Raw genomic sequence first — 17,427 nt, 5'->3', positions numbered from 1 at the left:
TCTACCAACTCAAACTCATACATTCTTGTGATCCACTTGCTTTCAATTTGATGCATGTATGATGTGAGGCTACAACATGCATTTAGTATAGAATGGAAGATATAATGCATAAGGGCTCATGAGCCCATTATTTTGGCAAATTGGAATTCAACACCATCTTGCAACAGAATATACATAACACGTGATCACAACTTTGGCTCCTCTCATAAGAGGAAACTAGCCATCCTACAAAGTTAACAATTATCTTCAAGTGGCTTGTCACACTCACTAATTTTGACCCATTGGTCTTCCAAACAAAACTCTACACACCCATTTTTTGTTACTAGAAATACTTTTTTGGGGCTCGAACTTTCGTTTGGTTAACACTACATAAAATACAAAGCACAATCCCAACGTTAATTGTGTGAATTAAAAGTTTCAACAGCACTTTGGCTAGTTTGTTAACCTCAAAATTTATGCCGATAAGTTTAATGTAGCAAACCACAAGGTGTATATATCATGCAGCTGGTTTATATCATTTGAACTTTAGGTTCACCTATAAGCAAGTCTAATAGAATCTTATCGACAATACAAAGTGCTTTCACATGGTGAGTTGCCACATAACCCCTTCTCACAGGAGAGCAAGTATAGGAAACTGCTTCCAATAATGGTCCATTTCATTCGGTGGTTTATCAATGTTATTATTAGAATGTTAGTATAGCAAAATGCCTCCATAATTCTGAAAATAGAAGCGCCTCAAAAGAAAAGCAAATAGAAAAGCTTGAGCATGAATACTTTCATTGTTGAGATCTTTTTTGAATTTGACTAGAAATGTTTACTCTATATTAGTATATAATAACAAGGCTTGAACTTTATATTGATGATTGCTTCATGCAATTAGGAATATGTAGTAACAAAGCTTGAAAATTTTACCTTCAATACTTCACGTAAATTCAAGCCCTGAATTTGAACCAACTGTTAGACCCAAACAATTTCCATTTACCCAACAATACTAAAAACAGATTGGAATTCCCAACTCTCAACAAAATACAATGGCTCTCCACAAGCCAAAAAATTCAATTGCACATTTGAAAAGGAATACATTAGGGTAAGACGACCACACAAGTAACCTGAATAGATGTGTTTCTTCTCTTATGACACTGGTTTACGAAACCCCATTTCAAATGCTGCTTTAAATTTCTGATATATCCAAATGCCAAGCCCCAAAAAAATGGACCCGCAAATGTATTTCTATATATTATTCATGTTGCAAAATCTTCCTGATTATAAATGTAACTCAATACGCTGATCACAAAAAACATGGTGGAGCTTGGAGATGTCATAAGCAAATAATGAACAATGAGAATTGCATACTGCTGTTTTCCTTAGCCCACATACCTATGAACTATCGGTAAAGTCAGCATCAATCACATCGTCTCCTGAAGGTTTGGATGAAGAAGCATTATTAGGCCCTGCAGTATCTTCCGGTCCTGTTCCAGTCGATGATGGCCCTGCTCCAGGCTGACCATATAGAGCTTGTCCAATTTGCATCACCTCTTGGTTGAGAGCTGCCATTGCATCCTTGATAGCCTGCGTTGAGCCTCCAGCCACCACATCCTTTAACTCTTGGATTTTGGCTTCTACTTTCTCCTTCACTTCAGATGGCACTTTGTCACCCAACTCCTTTATCTGCTTCTCAGACTGGTATATCAGAGAGTCTGCCTGATTCTTTGTATCGATAGCGTCTCTCTTTTCCTTGTCCTCTTTACTGTACTTTTCAGCCTCATTAACCATCTTTTCAACCTAGAAAAGAACAGACAAGTTGAAGCATTAGCTTTAAAAGCAAGCTTTCTTTAAAGAATCTGCATGATGCCATCCAATTGAGGCAGAGACAATTACCTCCTCTTTTGGCAACGTACTTGCACCAGTAATTGTAATATCTTGTTTTTTCCCACTGCCCTTGTCACTGGCAGTTACAGAGAGTATGCCATTTGCGTCTATATCAAACTTAACCTCAATTTGTGGTACTCCTCTTGGGGCAGGAGGAATCCCATCCAATCTGAAGCTCCCAAGTGACTTGTTATCTCGGACAAACTCACGTTCTCCTTGAAGCACACTAATCTCGACAGACGTTTGACCATCAGCGGCCGTTGAAAAGACTTCTGATTTTGATGTTGGTAGTGTTGTATTCCTTGGAATAATCTTTGTCATTACACCACCGAGGGTTTCAAGCCCCAATGAGAGAGGAGTCACATCCAAAAGAACAATGTCACTGACTTCTCCAGCAAGGACACCAGCCTGAAGAGAACCAAGTTAATTTACAAAGTGGAACAAAATAGAAGGTTAACCACAGATACACCAAACATATAAAAAGAGTTTACCTGCACAGCAGCTCCAAGAGCCACAACCTCATCCGGATTAACAGTAACATTAGGATCCTTTCCCGTCATCCGCTTGACCAATTCCTGTACTGCTGGAATCCTTGTAGAACCACCCACAAGAATCACCTCTTGCACATCACTAATGCTTAACTTTGCATCTCGAAGTGCATTTTCAACAGGAGTTCGACATCTACAGACATGAAAAGGAATACCTACAAATTTGACACTCCGCTTTTCGGGGCAAATGGACACAAAATAAAGCACAATACTCACCTATCAAGCAAATCAGAGCATAGTTCCTCAAATTTAGCTCGTGTAAGGCTAGTTTCAATGTGCTTTGGCCCATCTGCTGTAGCAGTAATAAAGGGCAAACTGCACAAAATGACAACCCAAAGAAATAAAGAACATGAAAATAATAGGTAGTATTTGAAACATGGTGTCAATGTTCTCCAAAACCAGGTTTTCGTTTTCAACTTATCTGTTGCCATTTTCTATAATGGAAATATATAGACTTAGTGCAAAATTCTACAGAAATCAGACCTTTTGACCTACTACCATTTCAAGCACGGAAGAGAAACAATGTTGATTAATAATATGAAAACTCTGTGAACACTGGCAGTAAGTGTCAAACAGACCAGAAAAGAACTAAAGCATTACCTGATGCTAGTTTGAGTCAAAGTTGACAGCTCCATTTTTGCTTTCTCTGCAGCCTCTGTAAGCCTTTGCAGTGCTTGCTTGTCTTTGAGGAGTTCAATGCCTTCATCTTTCTTGAAATTTGATGCCAACCAATCCACAATACGCTGTTTAATAGTATTAGGAAGATCAAATTTGTCAGCATCAAAGTTGTTTGGTAAAAAAACATTGGTAAATAGTAGAAAGGTCCACATTTGTGGGGGCAAAAAAAAACTTCTGGATGATAAATTTGCTTAAAAACTATGAAAATCAAGTATTTTAAGAGGTTTAAGTGATTTTGAGTGATAGAGCTACAAAACATTTCCCACCTTTAAGGGCTAATGAGACGCATATTAAATACAATTCCACAAATCCCCTAAAATATAGTTGGGCATAGATTATCAAATTACCTTATCAAAATCATCTCCACCAAGGTGAGTATCTCCAGATGTGGACAGCACCTCAAAGACTCCATCACCAACCTCCAATACTGCGAAAAGTATTAAGTACACACTCATGAATATACCTTCTATCCATAAAAATCCAGCGCCTGAAGCACAACACACCTACCAGACACATCAAACGTTCCTCCACCAAGGTCAAATACAAGGATAGTCTCGTTACTCTTCCTTTCAAACCCATAAGCCAACGATGCTGCAGTAGGCTCATTGATGATCCGCAAAACCTCAATAGAAGCAATCCGCCCTGCATCTTTTGTTGCTGTTCTTTGAGAATCATTGAAATATGCAGGAACAGTGATAACAGCCTTAGTAACCTTGTCATTCAAAAACTTGGCAGCATCATCGACAAGCTTCCGTAGAACCTAGTGGGAAAGATAACAAGCACGAGGACATTAGGCAAGAGGCCAAATTAAACAAAGTCTTGCGCATTCTTTTTACATAGACCACCAAAATAAACTGTAGGTAATTTCTCAATCCTTAATACTAGTTTATATATATAAAAAGAACCCTTCCGTTTTTCAAATCATCAAACTATATATGCTGAAATTCAAGTTCTCTACTTAATTGATGCCACTATGGAGAACTACCACAATTAGCAGTGGAAGTTGTCAAAAAAATATCCTTTGTATTGAATGTCATATAAAAAGTTTCCTTGCAGGTCTTAAACCATGCCCTTAAATTCAAGTGTTTCACACCACTATGGTTGGCACAATCAGTAAAGGACATATTCCAGTATCTTTACCACAACTTGGAACTTGGGGAACTTATTGAATCACAGTGGCATATGTGTCAATATTTTGTTTTACAAGATGAGAAGGGGCAAGGGTGCAAGGATAATACCTGGGCAGAGATCTCCTCTGCTGCGAATTGCTTGCCGATGGCCGGGCAATCTAGCTTAACATTCCCGTTCCCATCTCGGATGACTTTGTACGAAATTTGTTTCGACTCTTCATCCACCTCATTCATCTTCCGTCCGATGAACCTCTTGACAGAGAAGAACGTGTTCTCAGGGTTCACAACCGCCTGGCGCTTGGCTATTTGGCCCACGAGACGGTCCCCTGCCTTGGTGTAAGCAACAACAGAGGGGGTGGTCCTCTGCCCCTCTGCATTAGAGACTATGGTGGGCTTTCCTCCTTCCATGGCAGCAACGGCAGAATTGGTGGTGCCTAGATCAATCCCCACCACTTTCTCGCTTACGACGCGAACAGGGCCATTTCTGCCCACCCTGTGACTGCGCCGAGATGTAAGGGGGGTGCGGCCCATGTCTATGCTGTGGCGGAGGGAAGCTTGAGAGAAAAGTCCAGATTTCTGAGGCAGAGACAAGCCGAAGAAAGAGGAGGGAGTGCGTAGGTGAGATTGCCTACAACACGCCGCCATGCTGGAGGAGGAGGAGGCAGCTGCTGCTGCAGGGGTGTCGCCCACTGACTGACCAAGGATTTGAGCGCTTGCGCCTGCCATGCTCCCTTCCTTCCCTACGTACGTACGTACGTACGTACCTCTCTCTCTCTCTCTCTCTGTGTCTGTGTGTCTGTGTGAGCGAGCGAGGGTGCGTGCGTGAGGAGGAGAAAGAAGACGATGAAGGAAAGGGAAGGGGGGATGTCGTTCGCTCCTTCCTTCCTTCTTCTTATCTTTGCTTCGCTACTGCTGCTATATTTATTTAGTACATACATACATACATACATACATATGATACATACATACATACATACATACATATGATACATATATACATACATACATACATACATACAGAGTTAGTAGTAGTTAGTGGTAGTAAGTAAGTGGGCATAGGACAGAGGCAGAGAGAGTCCAGTTTTACAAAATTGGATAGGTGCCCTCCCCCCTTTTTCCCTTTGCCCCTCCTTTCTCTTCGATGACGTGCAATGCGGCCTTACACACACACACACACACACACATGGGGTCACAACTCACCACTGAGTTGTTATCGGACTTCCACTTACTACATACTTTGTACAAGTCCAATTACGAAGAGAGAGAGAGAGAGAGAGGCCTATGAATCATGACCATCCTTTCAATAAAAGAACACGTGGACATATACATATATGAGGCATTTTTGTGTTTAGGGTTTTATTTATTTAAAATATCTTTGAAACTCCTTTTTGTTTGTTTGGTGTGGGGTGTACAGGTACTCTCACCTTCTTCCTTTTGGTGGTTGTCTCTTTTCTAGTGATCCGTGGCAAAACACGCACCCCCCATTTTGTTGATTCTCCCCCAACAAATTGGTCTCTCGTACGGTAGCCATACGGCTTTCAAAATTGTTGAGGGATTGCCCCTTTTGCCACATTTCTCATGTTATGACGCCTTTTTTTCCGAGTTAAAGCAAAACATAACATTATTTTACCATGTGATTCATTATTGGATCCATCAAACTACTTGAGTCTACTTTTAGGTCAATGGCCCCGCAAGGCCTTTAACAATTGTGATGTTACAACACCACTGGTCACTATTACAGACACAAGCAACATATCAACTTCGTGTGCCAACTACTTGCATTTGACCATAGCATAGCTTCACAACGAAAGAATTCCTCGTGAAAGAAATTGGTCACTAAAGCATGTTGAGATAATTTAAGAAATAACTAGGTAAGTGAGAGGGAGAGGTGAGGGATAATTGTATTGTGTGAAAATGCCTACAATGCTTGCCAATCATCCACAAGTATTTAATATCCAGCAATGTGAGGATGTGCTTGGTCACCTATGTCATAGATAGTCACTCATTCTTTACTTATATCCAAATTGGGAAATCTTGGAAATTAAGGTTAATTCTCTACTTCCATTTTTAAAAAGAGAGGTGTAAAACTTGAACAATTTACATGATTTGCCAATTAAACCATGCACAATGCTTCCATGTCACACATAGCATGGGCTTTACTATTCTCAAGAATTCATAATGTAAAATCCACTCCCGCTACACTACTTTGAGCATCTCTTCATAACACATGGGTGTGGTTCTATATACATACATGTATGGACATCTTTAATAAATAAAAACAACAGAGTAAGCCTTAAGTTGGGTCTAAATGCAACCAACTTGATAATATACATCAACCACACAAGAGTTTCTAGAAATCTCCATGCTCATTAGATGTTTGCAATTGTTGAGCCAAAGGCAAGGGGAACCTAGAAAAATATACGTGGGTGAACACTTTTGCCTTCTTCTTAATGGTTGGACCTAAATTGCTTCGTTACCAACACTTTGCCGCTTCCTCCATGTTGCTCTTGTGGGATAAGAAGTCATCAAATGTGGCATGAGAAACCACTAGCACCATTTTTTCCTTCCCTCTCAACCGTCAATCCATCTCTCCTTCCTATCTTCACATTATACATACACACGCGATGACAAGACCTAGACTTGGAAAACACCATCATCAAGGGAAGGGCTGCAGCTACTCTATGTTTCATCTCACTCAAAAATTTGACAAATGGGATTCCAACATTTGTTCTTGTGAAGATCTCTTTCGATAATGGCTTTGTGTTTGTTGTGCAAGTGTTCATCGCCCAGGTAGAACCCCCTAGGCTTAGCCCCCAACAAAATGCCTAGTTATCAAGCGGATCTAAAGATTTACACAACAACGTGGATGGACCCCCATAAAAACAATTTCTTCTCCTAGGCTTGTTTGTATGTATTGATTTCTTCTGCACTACAGGCATTCTCTTCTTCCCCTCTGAATAGATCATTTCCTTCAGTAAGACTTTGCAATAAACGTAAAAGATTTGGAAGAAGGGAGTAAAATAATAGTAGTATGTTAGAATATATTTCCATTCCTGCAATGGAGAAGGTTTGGTGGAAAGCCATCGATGTGTTTTCTTTAAGGAGCTCTGCTAACTAAAAATAACTCTATCCAATTAATGAATTATACACATGTTTTTCCTCCCATCTCTCCAACTAAGAAGGGCTCCATTTCTCCAAGCTGTTATAGCCTTACCCAAAACCACTTATTCATTGGGCGGATATCTCAGTGGATGCAGACGTCGTGTCGATATTGTGGATACCATGATCCCTATGTTTAAGGTTGAAATGAGAGTATCATAACAACTGATGACACACAGAATTATTTGGGCCCGGACGACGAGATAGCAAGCAAGCATCACTTTCTTGGGGCTTATCAGGCAGGGGAGGGGCTCTGCTATGAAATGATACCACTTGGCATCATTTTGCTGGATTGCCACTTCCGATTGGGATGAGGAAAACATGGTTTGCTATATCTCTGCAAAACAAATGCAACCCACACATGATCACATTCCATCACTATACTAAATTTTGATGGAGCACCTATCATGCAGACACTTAACAACATCTCTATGGGCCTGTACACCAATGATGTGATACAAGCTCAAAGCATATTAACCTAGGATATTGGATCCATATACCATGGCAAAGACCGGTATTAATTTAAGATAGGAAACGCTGACTGCTGGCCCGGCGATATGAATCATGCGAATTAAGGAAGGCCTTTGCTTCCAGAAAAATTAATTGCAGGACATTCCAGCATGTTCTTGGAAAAAAAAAAATTAAACCAAAAAATGAATGAGTTGAGTTGTACAAGGCAAGCCATATACAGAGGATGTGAAAAATTCCATGTCGAACTCGATGAGATGAGCCGAATCACAAAGACGTCGCAGGCTGATGATGTAGAGCTGAATTACTTACTTTGATCACGTACTGGATGATGGAATTTGCATCGTGCACCGTATTTGCATTCCCCTCGCCTCATGTAATACTGGCATTCTTGCTCACCCGGTCTCTCAGGGTATGTGTTTTCATTCTGCCCAAGGGAGGCATTTGTACTACTACTAGTAGCAGCCTGTCGAATGGTGGTGGCTGTGAATTGATCCCCTCCAGCTGGTCGGAACGAAGGATACGCGTTCATGGACACAGGATCTTGCGATGGATTAACAGCTGCAGCATATGCATAGCTTGAGGGCAATATTTGTTGTCCTTCTTGGAATATCATCCCTGGGAGAGAAGCCTGCAAGATTAAATGCAAATGTCACAAGCTCATAGTCATCATTTATAATTAGGTCACCATGGTAGGAGCCCAAATTAGACCCTGAGCATTGAGTTAGCAATCAAATTATGCACATGCAACTTCTTCTGCTCCTCCTCCTCTATGTACACGTACATTGTTTGCTATTTGCAGTTACCGTTGCATTAAACATGGGTTGTATACCAAGGGAATATAATTATAGCTTGCCTGATATGGATTCCATGCTCCTTGTGGAGAGGAGATAATAAAGCTTGATGGGCCTGCATTAAAGCTGGGTGGCTGCATTAAACTATAAGGAGGGGGCCATGCTTGTAAGCTGCTTAATCCAGCCTGTCGGTATGCTATATGTGGGGTCGAAATGCTCCTCAATAATCCCGAGGGCGGTGCTATTGATCGGGGACCACTTGCAGGATTCTGCACCAACATGGGACGAGGTAGCGGCAGGCCTCGCCCCACGCCCATCTGCTGCACTACTGGGTGATTAAATTTACAAGTCACTCCATATTTACAGTTCCCTGTTCTCATGTAGTATGCACACTCCTTCTCTCCCTGCCACCCAAAAATTTCACCATGATAAACATTACTACTCATGCATGCATGCTTAACATGAATGTCCAAAATTGATTCCGGCAATGCCATATAATATTATTATGGATTCCTTTGGGTGGTTATGGAACTATAATAGCAACTTAAATCGTCTGGATCATGAAGCATTTCAACTAAATTAGTATTACCTCACGCAGTGGCAGATTTAGTGCATTCAATTGCAGGGAGTTCCCGGCTATTCCGGCTTTGTCCCGAGGGTGATGGTATTTACAGCTTGCCCCAAACTTGCAGGTGCCCGTCTTTAGATAGTACTGACAAATGCAGGAGATAAATGTATTAAAGTGTAGGTATGGGCTGAAAGCACACAGATTATGTATGTGAAATAAAGACCAATTTTTGCATGAGTATGAAGAGTAACTTCTGGGCATTCCATTAATTCAAACAACAGCAGCAGTTAAATACTTGACATTCTGGTTGGTCGATCCGTTCTGGGTATTCTCCTCTGCTCCGAATCGAGGCCTGGCCCACCTTGACCTGATTGTTAGAGCTTTGACATGTATAAGAAATACCAACAGCTTACAAATTTCAATGCACAAAAATATGCAAACGCCACATTGGCTCATGTATGTATATATATGTATGTACATACACATATGTATGTGCAAAAAGAGGAAGTGCTACCATCCTCCGTGCAGGGGAATGGTTGAATTTACAGTTGGTGCCGAAGCCACAGGAGCCAGTGCGCATGTAATAGGAACAATCCGGCTCACCAGGCCGCTCTGGGTATAGCAAATCATCAGCCGAGATTTCCATCTGAGGCGGCTGCAGGGTCATTCGCCACATTGCCTCTGCAAAATCCAAAGCAAAAAAGCAATTTCTCCTGATTCCGAGACATGGAAAGATGGGGCATACACACTGTAACAGATCTACCCCAACTAAATGCAGCCCAACACTGTAGGAACATGGAGAGGAGAGCTCGTATTTGTTAAATAACCTTCCAAACCAGCATCACCATGGGTAGATTCAAGTGAGAGCTGCTGTTGCTGTTGCTGTTGCTGCACTGCCCAATCTGCATCATGATGATGATGATGATGACGACTATGACGATGATGAGTACCGAGATCAGAGTAGTGCTGCTGATCTGGACTACTAGTGTCGTTGGGATTAATTTGGGGGACTGAGTATCTGGTGAATGTCTCCATTGATTGATTAGACCACAGGACATTGGACCATGGAGAGAGGCGACGACGAAGGCATAATATTGATGATGGTCGGCTGGAAGTAGCAGAGGTTGAGTACTACGTACTGTGCTTGCGAAAACCGGAGCGAGGGAGAATCTAAGGATACAGTACGGGTGTGAGGGATCCAGCGTGAGATGAGACTGGAGCTGCAGGGGGGGGGGGGGGGCTAGCTAGCTATGGATGTATGAATTTAAGCAAGTTTTAGCCGCCTTGATGGAGGGATGAGTATCTAGAATAAAGAGATCAGAGCATTAGTACCGTAATTGCATAAATTTAGGAATGTGCGATCGCGGATTGGATATAATTTAGGGACAAAGATCACTACTACTACTATTGTAACTACGATCGCCAGCAGTAGCAGCAGTAGCAGCAGTAGGCGAGGCGAGGCGAGCTGCTGCCTCTGCTGCTGTAGCAGAAGCCCAGCAAAACAAGAACAAGAACAAGGAACGAAAAGCGAATTGGGGGAGAATGGGAGAAGAAAGAGAAAAAAAAAACAAAAGGGGAAAGGGAAAGGCGAGGAGAGGAGAGGAGAGAAGAGGAAAGGAAAAGGAAAAAGGAAAAGGAAAGTATAAATAAAGGAAAGGGCGAAAAGGCAGAGATGCAGAGAGACCCACACAGAGAGAGAGAGACACACACACACACACATAGAGAGAGACAGAGAGAGAGAGAGGGGCTTGATCTTTGCTTTGGTGGGGATATGTTTTTGGGCCACGTGGCAGCTCCTCGCTTGCTGCTACCCCACGAGATTTCTTTTTTGTTCTTTTTTCCTATGTATACGAAAGAAAGCCCAGCCAACCAAGAAGAAGAAGAAGAAGAAGAAGAAGAGACTCGCGCTATCTATCAAGACACAATAGTAGACTACAACATAGTTAATACTGGCTGGAGTAGCGATTTACAACCACGACCATGTGCGTTATGCACCACCTTATTCCCCCCCCCCCCCCATGAAATTTGAGAGGGTGGGGTAGGGTGCCCGTAGTCATAGTCAAGAACCACCTAATAAGATTCGTCCATTAACATCGAGAGAAGGCCATTTCAAAAATACCTCCATGTATGCACAAATGACTAAGTGTAACAAACATAGTGGGTCTCAATGAAGGCCGGACAAGTTGGGAGGAAAAGGGCAGGTTATTAGATGCATGGGACTAATTTCTAGTGTAGTAGTTAATGCATGTTGATTGATTACAGGGTCCTAACATGTTTGGTTAACCTATGTCTATGTATACATGGTCGGATGATCCTAACATTGCGGTTAAAGGATGTTGAACAACCAACTCATTCATTATGTGCCCCCCCCCCCCCCCCCCTCGTGTACACATAAACGAAGGCAAGCTCGATAGATAAAGTCTACCCTTATCTTGTAATTTCTACTCTATGGTCTGTCTCTTTGATTTGGGAGTGGGAATCGAGTATATTTTTGAGATGATATTCAATTGCGAGTAACCTACCATTTAAGATGACACACATATATGCCAGAGGAATAATTACATGTGATTTTCCAAATTTATACTCTCATAAACTTTCTTACAAGCCAACTTGGATTCCTACAAAACATTTATTACTTATGCAATAGGGATCATCATTCACATTTATGCTAATTTTATGTACATCCTTGTTGTGATGCTCGGTGTTACCAAGTATGTAGCCCTTGAAAACCTGAATCATCATCGTTGTTGGCTAAGGTGTACAAACTTATGGGAATGTAAGGACTTGAATAGGGATTATCCTAAGATGTGTGAAAAGACTATATAGGAATGGTCTTATGTATTTGTGGAGTTGCCTCAAAGGGGCCGCAATAACAATCCATTGTTGTAACATGAAGATTCATCAAGGAATGAAGAACTTATATTTAGTTATTCTCTTCTTTTCTAGGTGCCCATGAAGTTCTACCTCTCTTTGTACTTGGTGTTATGAAAGTTGTTCTTCTATACCTCATTTGTTCCCCACTCACTATTATAACGAGACTAGCTATGTTCCATTATTGAACATATGGTGCATGCCAAATACAACATGCATTGGCATGTCCAAACTTTGGTAATGAAATTCTGCCACGATACTCTAGAACTGTTTTTTATGTCCAAGATGCACAACCCTTGACATTCTTGGCTACATAGCATTGATTGTGAATGAGACCATAATCATCACTATGTATTGATGATGAACTATATTTGGGCATGGATTACCTTACCCCCACATTGTTGCAATGTTTTTTTTTCCCCTAAAGAGATATGCCTTGGTATTTGTTGGGATATGTCCCTCCAGTGAGAGAAAGATCCAACCGTTCGGAAAGCCGACAGTCAAGGAGCCGAGTTGATGAGGGACTGGCCGAGGCCGAAACCGGAATCGTGTATATAGCCAACTCGGGAGACTATATTTGTAAATAGTCTGAATGAGCGCCCCATGAGGGCTACGTACGTAAATAACCAGAAAGTTGCGTAAGCATATATGCAACTAGGGAAAACTTTTAGTGTGTGTGTGTGTTAGTGAGATGAACAGAGTAAGAGAACTTGTGAGAGTGTAAGAGAGAGAGGTGTGAGCCGCGCCATAGTTGTGTGAGTAACAGTAGACGCGAAGAGCCCTGTGTGGCTGATACACTCAACAGAGTGTTGTATTCCTCTCGGTGTTGTATATCCACTTCGTATAGTGAAGAAATTCTGTTCACCCGTGGTTTTCCCCGTTTTAGGGTTTCCACGTAAATCTCTGTGCACCATTGTTCATCTTGTTTTTCCTTGGCATATTCCTGTGATTCGTATTTCAACAGTGTTTGTTCATTATGACTTATATTCCGCAACGATTACTCAAAAGTATTATCAAAATCATAAGAAATACAAAAGTTGTATTGGATAAAGGAGTATACCAACCGACTCCATTCTGCTCACATCATAGCCGATTTGATGTGAATATATAAGAACTACACATATTTGTACACCATATCTCCAAGATTTTTTATGGTCTACTCCACCCAAATTGCAATTGAGCATGCAATGTAACCTATACCACCAACATCTGTAGTAACAGAGTCCATAAACGAAGTTAGTAGGCATTGTTTCCCAAAATGACAGGAACAATATACATCCATATTATATGATCTCCATCTTCCCTAAAAATGAGCATTGAATCACATAACCTTTTAAAATGCATTTGCTTCCTGAAAATAGCATCAACATTGCCTGTAAAACTTTCGTACTAACTATGTAATGTATGAATAAGTAACGACCTAAATTCAACAATTATAATAGAAACATCATAAGTGACGTTGTCAAAAACTGATGTACATCACGCCTTCCAAATTAGCCACATCAGAATAGATGAAATTGTCTTCCAAATAATATCATCCCTAAATTGCAAACTATCAATTTGAACCATTTGTATATGAGGAGGAACTATGTGAAAGGCTTCTACTATATCCTCCTTTTCATATAACAACAATTGTCCCTCTAGAATGCCCCACCTAATCGCACCTCAAGTGATCACACAATTAACATGTATCAGTATCAACAACCTTAGTACTCTCATCCATACTTGCATAATTTTAGGACAAGACCACAATACATGATTAATTGATTCCATCATACATCCATAACCAAATCCACACAACTTACTATTTACTTGTCATAACCAAGCCTAAACTGGTAGTGCATAATGGATCCTAACCAATGGAAAAGTACAATCTTCCTGAGAATCTGCATACTCCAACTTCCAATATTTAGATCATCCATTAAAGAGGCCCCATTCGCCAACCACACTTTCAAAGCGGATGGTGGATGCAATTTCCTACTTAAAAACAACTTTCTTCCCAATTTCACAGAATATTGAAAAAATTGAAAAAAATTAGTATGAAACGAAGGATTTGTATGTTTCCAAAGATAATCTGATGGATCCCGATGCAAGTCCAACAACGATTTTTTTTCTAAATACCCATAGTTGGCAAAATAACATACTATCAGAAGGAGAAGGATCTAAAATCCACCTTTTACCTCATTTTCCAATCACTCTCACTGGATATTGCAATGTCGTTTGCCAAATTGACGATTCCACATCAATTTGCCATAATCTTCCTTCCTTAGATACATCAAAATAGTAATAGTCTCCTTGCGATGATGTTCATTTTACTCCTATCATAACACCAACAAGAGTAAAATATCCAAACCAAACATGCACAAAAGAAGGTGACCAATTAGAGAGAAAATTCCCTAAAGATAACTTAGCCAAAAGAAAATTCTCTCTTGCTATGCACAAAAGAAGGTGACCAATTAGCCAAAAATTCTATCACAATCGTCTTAGTGTGAGGTTGGCAATGGCAATAAATCCTTCCAAGTTTTGAACTTGAATTTCATCATCCATGGAAATAACAAATTTTACTTAGAGTTTGCTTAATTTTCAAATGTTTCGATACGAAATTCCTTAGCAATCGTCAAAAAGATACAAATCATGTAACAATTACAATTTACCAAATTACATCATTCATAAAAAATAGATTCTTCAAAATCAAAATATTGTGCTCAACTCATTCTAGTACCTAGTTTTACAAAGATCACGCCTGTTGTATAGGGTAGATTCAGTCAGATTCAAGGAAGAAATGAAATCAATGGAACAACGAGAAAGACTTGAGAGTAAGTGTGAAGAGCCTTGGTCGTTTCTTGATTGTCACAAATCACTTATGTCGTTGGATATGTGGTTCCAATAGTTTCTTCAATACCAAAACGATAATCCATGGCAACGAGCCCTCCTTCGCCTTGTATAGGTTCTAAGAGCCCACTTACCAAGATAGTAACTTTCTTTTTGTAGCATACATTGTCCATATTTTGTAGTCTATATTAGATTTGACCATTCCAATAGTTATATCTTTTCAATTACGCTATATTGGCTTGTTGGTTTAATCTTAATTTCCTTTTGATTGCCTTTAGTATCTCTCTTAACCTTGAACCTTGTCCTACCCCAAACTAGGGGTTTTAAGTACCTTCCTCCCTTTGTCCATCTACATCACGACATTGTAGAGGCTTCAAGGGTTCTAAACTACTAACAATTATTGAAATGAAAAAGCAGAGCTGCAATAGATAAATGGTGCCAAGGAAGTACTTTCCTCCCTTTGCCCATCCACATCACACCATTGTAGAGGCTTCAAGGTTTCAAAACCCACTACCAGTTATCGAAAGGCAAAGGTAGAGCAACAATGGCTAAGTGGTGTGAAGGCAATGTTTGCTAGATTTGAATCGTCAAAATACATTTTGCTAAAGCTATGTGCCCATACCAAGATAAAGACAATATGTGCTCAAAAGAAAAACCAATGTTGTGTGCTGAAAAGATAGGATTCTATTTCATCTAGGAAGAAAACTAATTCACCACTATGAAACAAGGTGTTAGCATTGTTGAAATGTGACCCATAGGGCAACGCTATACCTAATGTCTTTGTATCTCATTAAACACTACATTGAGCATCATCATTTATGCGACTATGACGAACTAGTGAAAAGAAACATTTTTTTCAAAACCCTAATTGTTTTGCCCATTTTTGGTAATTTGGTTAGTTTTGATTAAATTTGTATTTTGTGTGATTAATTATCGTTAATTTCCCTTCATTATTCCAATAAAGTTTTATTAAATTTATGTTGTTGGCCTCCCTATTTTCACGAAGTTCATGGAATGGAAGACCTCATTGAGTTGAATGAGACAAGTAGATTGAGTTGAATGAGACAAATAGATCAGTTGGAGTGTTCAATTTGAACCATTGTATAGAATTCATAGTAAAGCATTCTGTTGAGGTTAAACCTCAACCTCAACTATTATGTAGATCCTACTATGGACCAACATGTTATGATTAACATCCTCAATTAAAATCATCATGCAGAGTTGTCTTCAACCATCTTGTTGAGTTTTCAGAGTCATCATGTAAAAGTTATGAATAACTTTGATCATGGTGAGCCATCCTAGTGAATCATCTTGTTGGCAATATATAGAACGCACCACTGATATACAAAATATAGTAAAATACATTATATACGTATCTCTATACACAAGTTAGGTAAGTCTCATTGTGTAGGATTATTGCATACAATTCCCCACCCCTATCCAAAAACTCAAACTTACACTAAGGTAGCCATGTCCGCTAATAGGTTTATGGAACGGTTTTGTTTTGAAGGTTCAAATGAACCTTTGGAAAGTACAGAAAGTGTGACTCCCATACCACCCAACTACAAAAAGACTTATGATGGGCTTGGAAGAAAATCGTGAGATGAGATCAACTAGTATATCCACCTTTCCCTCCCTTTAGATGGATTGCCCAAAGTTGACACTAAATGACCTCATGCGCACTAAAGAAGATGCACTCCTTAAACCCAAATCCCTAAACAAAGAGATTCATCTTTGGTTCAACCAATTAGCCAATGGAAAACTCCATGAAGAAATACTAGCTAAGATCAAATCCATCCGTGCATGGACTCTTGCAATAACCTGATAATATAGATAGAGATGTTGAAATGTGGAAATAACTAAGGTTTATCAACACAAAGTACATACCAACCACCGCATTCATTGACACTACAACCAAGACTAGCTTTGCGAGAACTTTCTACTAGCCATGAGGAACCTTTAATAGGATACCAAACCACTAAGACTCCACCAATAACCAAAGCACAAAATACCCACAAGAATGAGAAGGCTATGTTCCCAACGATTAGCATGCTTAACTTAGAATTAGTTACCTCTCTCTGGTCTATCTATCGAATGTTATTAACCTTAGTGAATTGCAAGTGAAGAAACACTCCCCTAATGGTTATGTGAATGACAACAAGAAGTTGCCCCATGTAGCAACACTTACGAACATTAGAACAATTCAAGGCAATTACACAAACTTATGAACCACTCTTAGGTGGGACAAATATGAAACGTCATTGCTAACAAGTTTAAAACTTCAAGCATGCATGCTATCTATGAGGTTTAAAGACTCGATGATAAGTTTGTAGACACCCACTAATGCGACAAAAAAACATGGGAACAACTATCACAACTACCCATGATTACTCACCATTTCGAAAAAACACTAGAGAAACCCTTCGAATATGTTGTTTGAGAGAACATAGCCAATTTGCAATTGATGTAAAGCGTTTGTGATTCATAGCCTTGAGAATTATTGGAGGGCC

The 17,427-nt window shown here is 40.0% G+C and overlaps 2 protein-coding genes across 3 annotated transcripts; both read right to left on the bottom strand.

Moving 5' to 3' along the window:
- Window positions 1–1,023: 1,023 nt before the first annotated feature.
- LOC147865696 (stromal 70 kDa heat shock-related protein, chloroplastic-like) lies at window positions 1,024–4,966 on the bottom strand. Its single transcript, XM_087316025.1, has 8 exons — window positions 4,334–4,966; window positions 3,603–3,855; window positions 3,443–3,522; window positions 3,018–3,160; window positions 2,634–2,732; window positions 2,361–2,550; window positions 1,879–2,277; window positions 1,024–1,782 (listed from the first exon to the last, which is right to left on the bottom strand). The coding sequence occupies exons 1-8, from the start codon at window positions 4,949–4,951 to the stop codon at window positions 1,378–1,380; spliced, it is 2,187 nt and encodes a 728-aa protein (XP_087172151.1). The 5' UTR covers window positions 4,952–4,966; the 3' UTR covers window positions 1,024–1,377.
- A 2,982-nt stretch (window positions 4,967–7,948) lies between these two features.
- Window positions 7,949–10,441, bottom strand: LOC147865695 (zinc finger CCCH domain-containing protein 12-like). 2 transcript variants are annotated; one of them, XM_087316023.1, is made up of 6 exons: window positions 10,042–10,441; window positions 9,729–9,895; window positions 9,510–9,581; window positions 9,236–9,358; window positions 8,709–9,050; window positions 7,949–8,483 (listed from the first exon to the last, which is right to left on the bottom strand). In XM_087316023.1, exons 1-6 carry the CDS (start codon window positions 10,247–10,249, stop codon window positions 8,157–8,159), a joined length of 1,239 nt encoding a protein of 412 aa, XP_087172149.1. In that variant the 5' UTR covers window positions 10,250–10,441; the 3' UTR covers window positions 7,949–8,156. The 2 variants fall into 2 exon arrangements, with proteins under 2 accessions (XP_087172149.1, XP_087172150.1); XM_087316024.1 differs by having other exon boundaries at window positions 9,978–10,065.
- Window positions 10,442–17,427: the final 6,986 nt, after the last annotated feature.

This window comes from Azolla caroliniana, unplaced genomic scaffold (genome assembly GCF_043228905.1).
Source record: "Azolla caroliniana isolate FFs.n. ecotype wild unplaced genomic scaffold, voAzoCaro1.0.p SCAF_3, whole genome shotgun sequence".
NCBI classification, from domain to species: Eukaryota; Viridiplantae; Streptophyta; class Polypodiopsida; order Salviniales; family Salviniaceae; genus Azolla; species Azolla caroliniana.
The sequence above is the reverse complement of the archived record's forward strand: the minus strand, read 5'-3'. Positions and strand labels throughout refer to the sequence as shown.

Excerpts from the sequence above, each read along its gene's own strand:
- LOC147865696 (XM_087316025.1), bottom strand. The coding sequence starts at position 4,951 with ATGGCAGGCGCAAGCGCTCAAATCCTTGGTCAGTCAGTGGGCGACACC. Across the intron at positions 2,551-2,633 it reads TGCTCTGATTTGCTTGATAG|ATGTCGAACTCCTGTTGAAA; the intron begins GTGAGTATTGTG and ends TCATGTCTGTAG. Across the intron at positions 2,278-2,360 it reads CTCTTGGAGCTGCTGTGCAG|GCTGGTGTCCTTGCTGGAGA; the intron begins GTAAACTCTTTT and ends GGTTCTCTTCAG.
- LOC147865695 (XM_087316023.1), bottom strand. The coding sequence starts at position 10,249 with ATGGAGACATTCACCAGATACTCAGTCCCCCAAATTAATCCCAACGAC. Across the intron at positions 9,896-10,041 it reads TGGTGATGCTGGTTTGGAAG|AGGCAATGTGGCGAATGACC; the intron begins GTTATTTAACAA and ends TGGATTTTGCAG. Across the intron at positions 9,582-9,728 it reads ATTCCCCTGCACGGAGGATG|GTCAAGGTGGGCCAGGCCTC; the intron begins GTAGCACTTCCT and ends TCTAACAATCAG.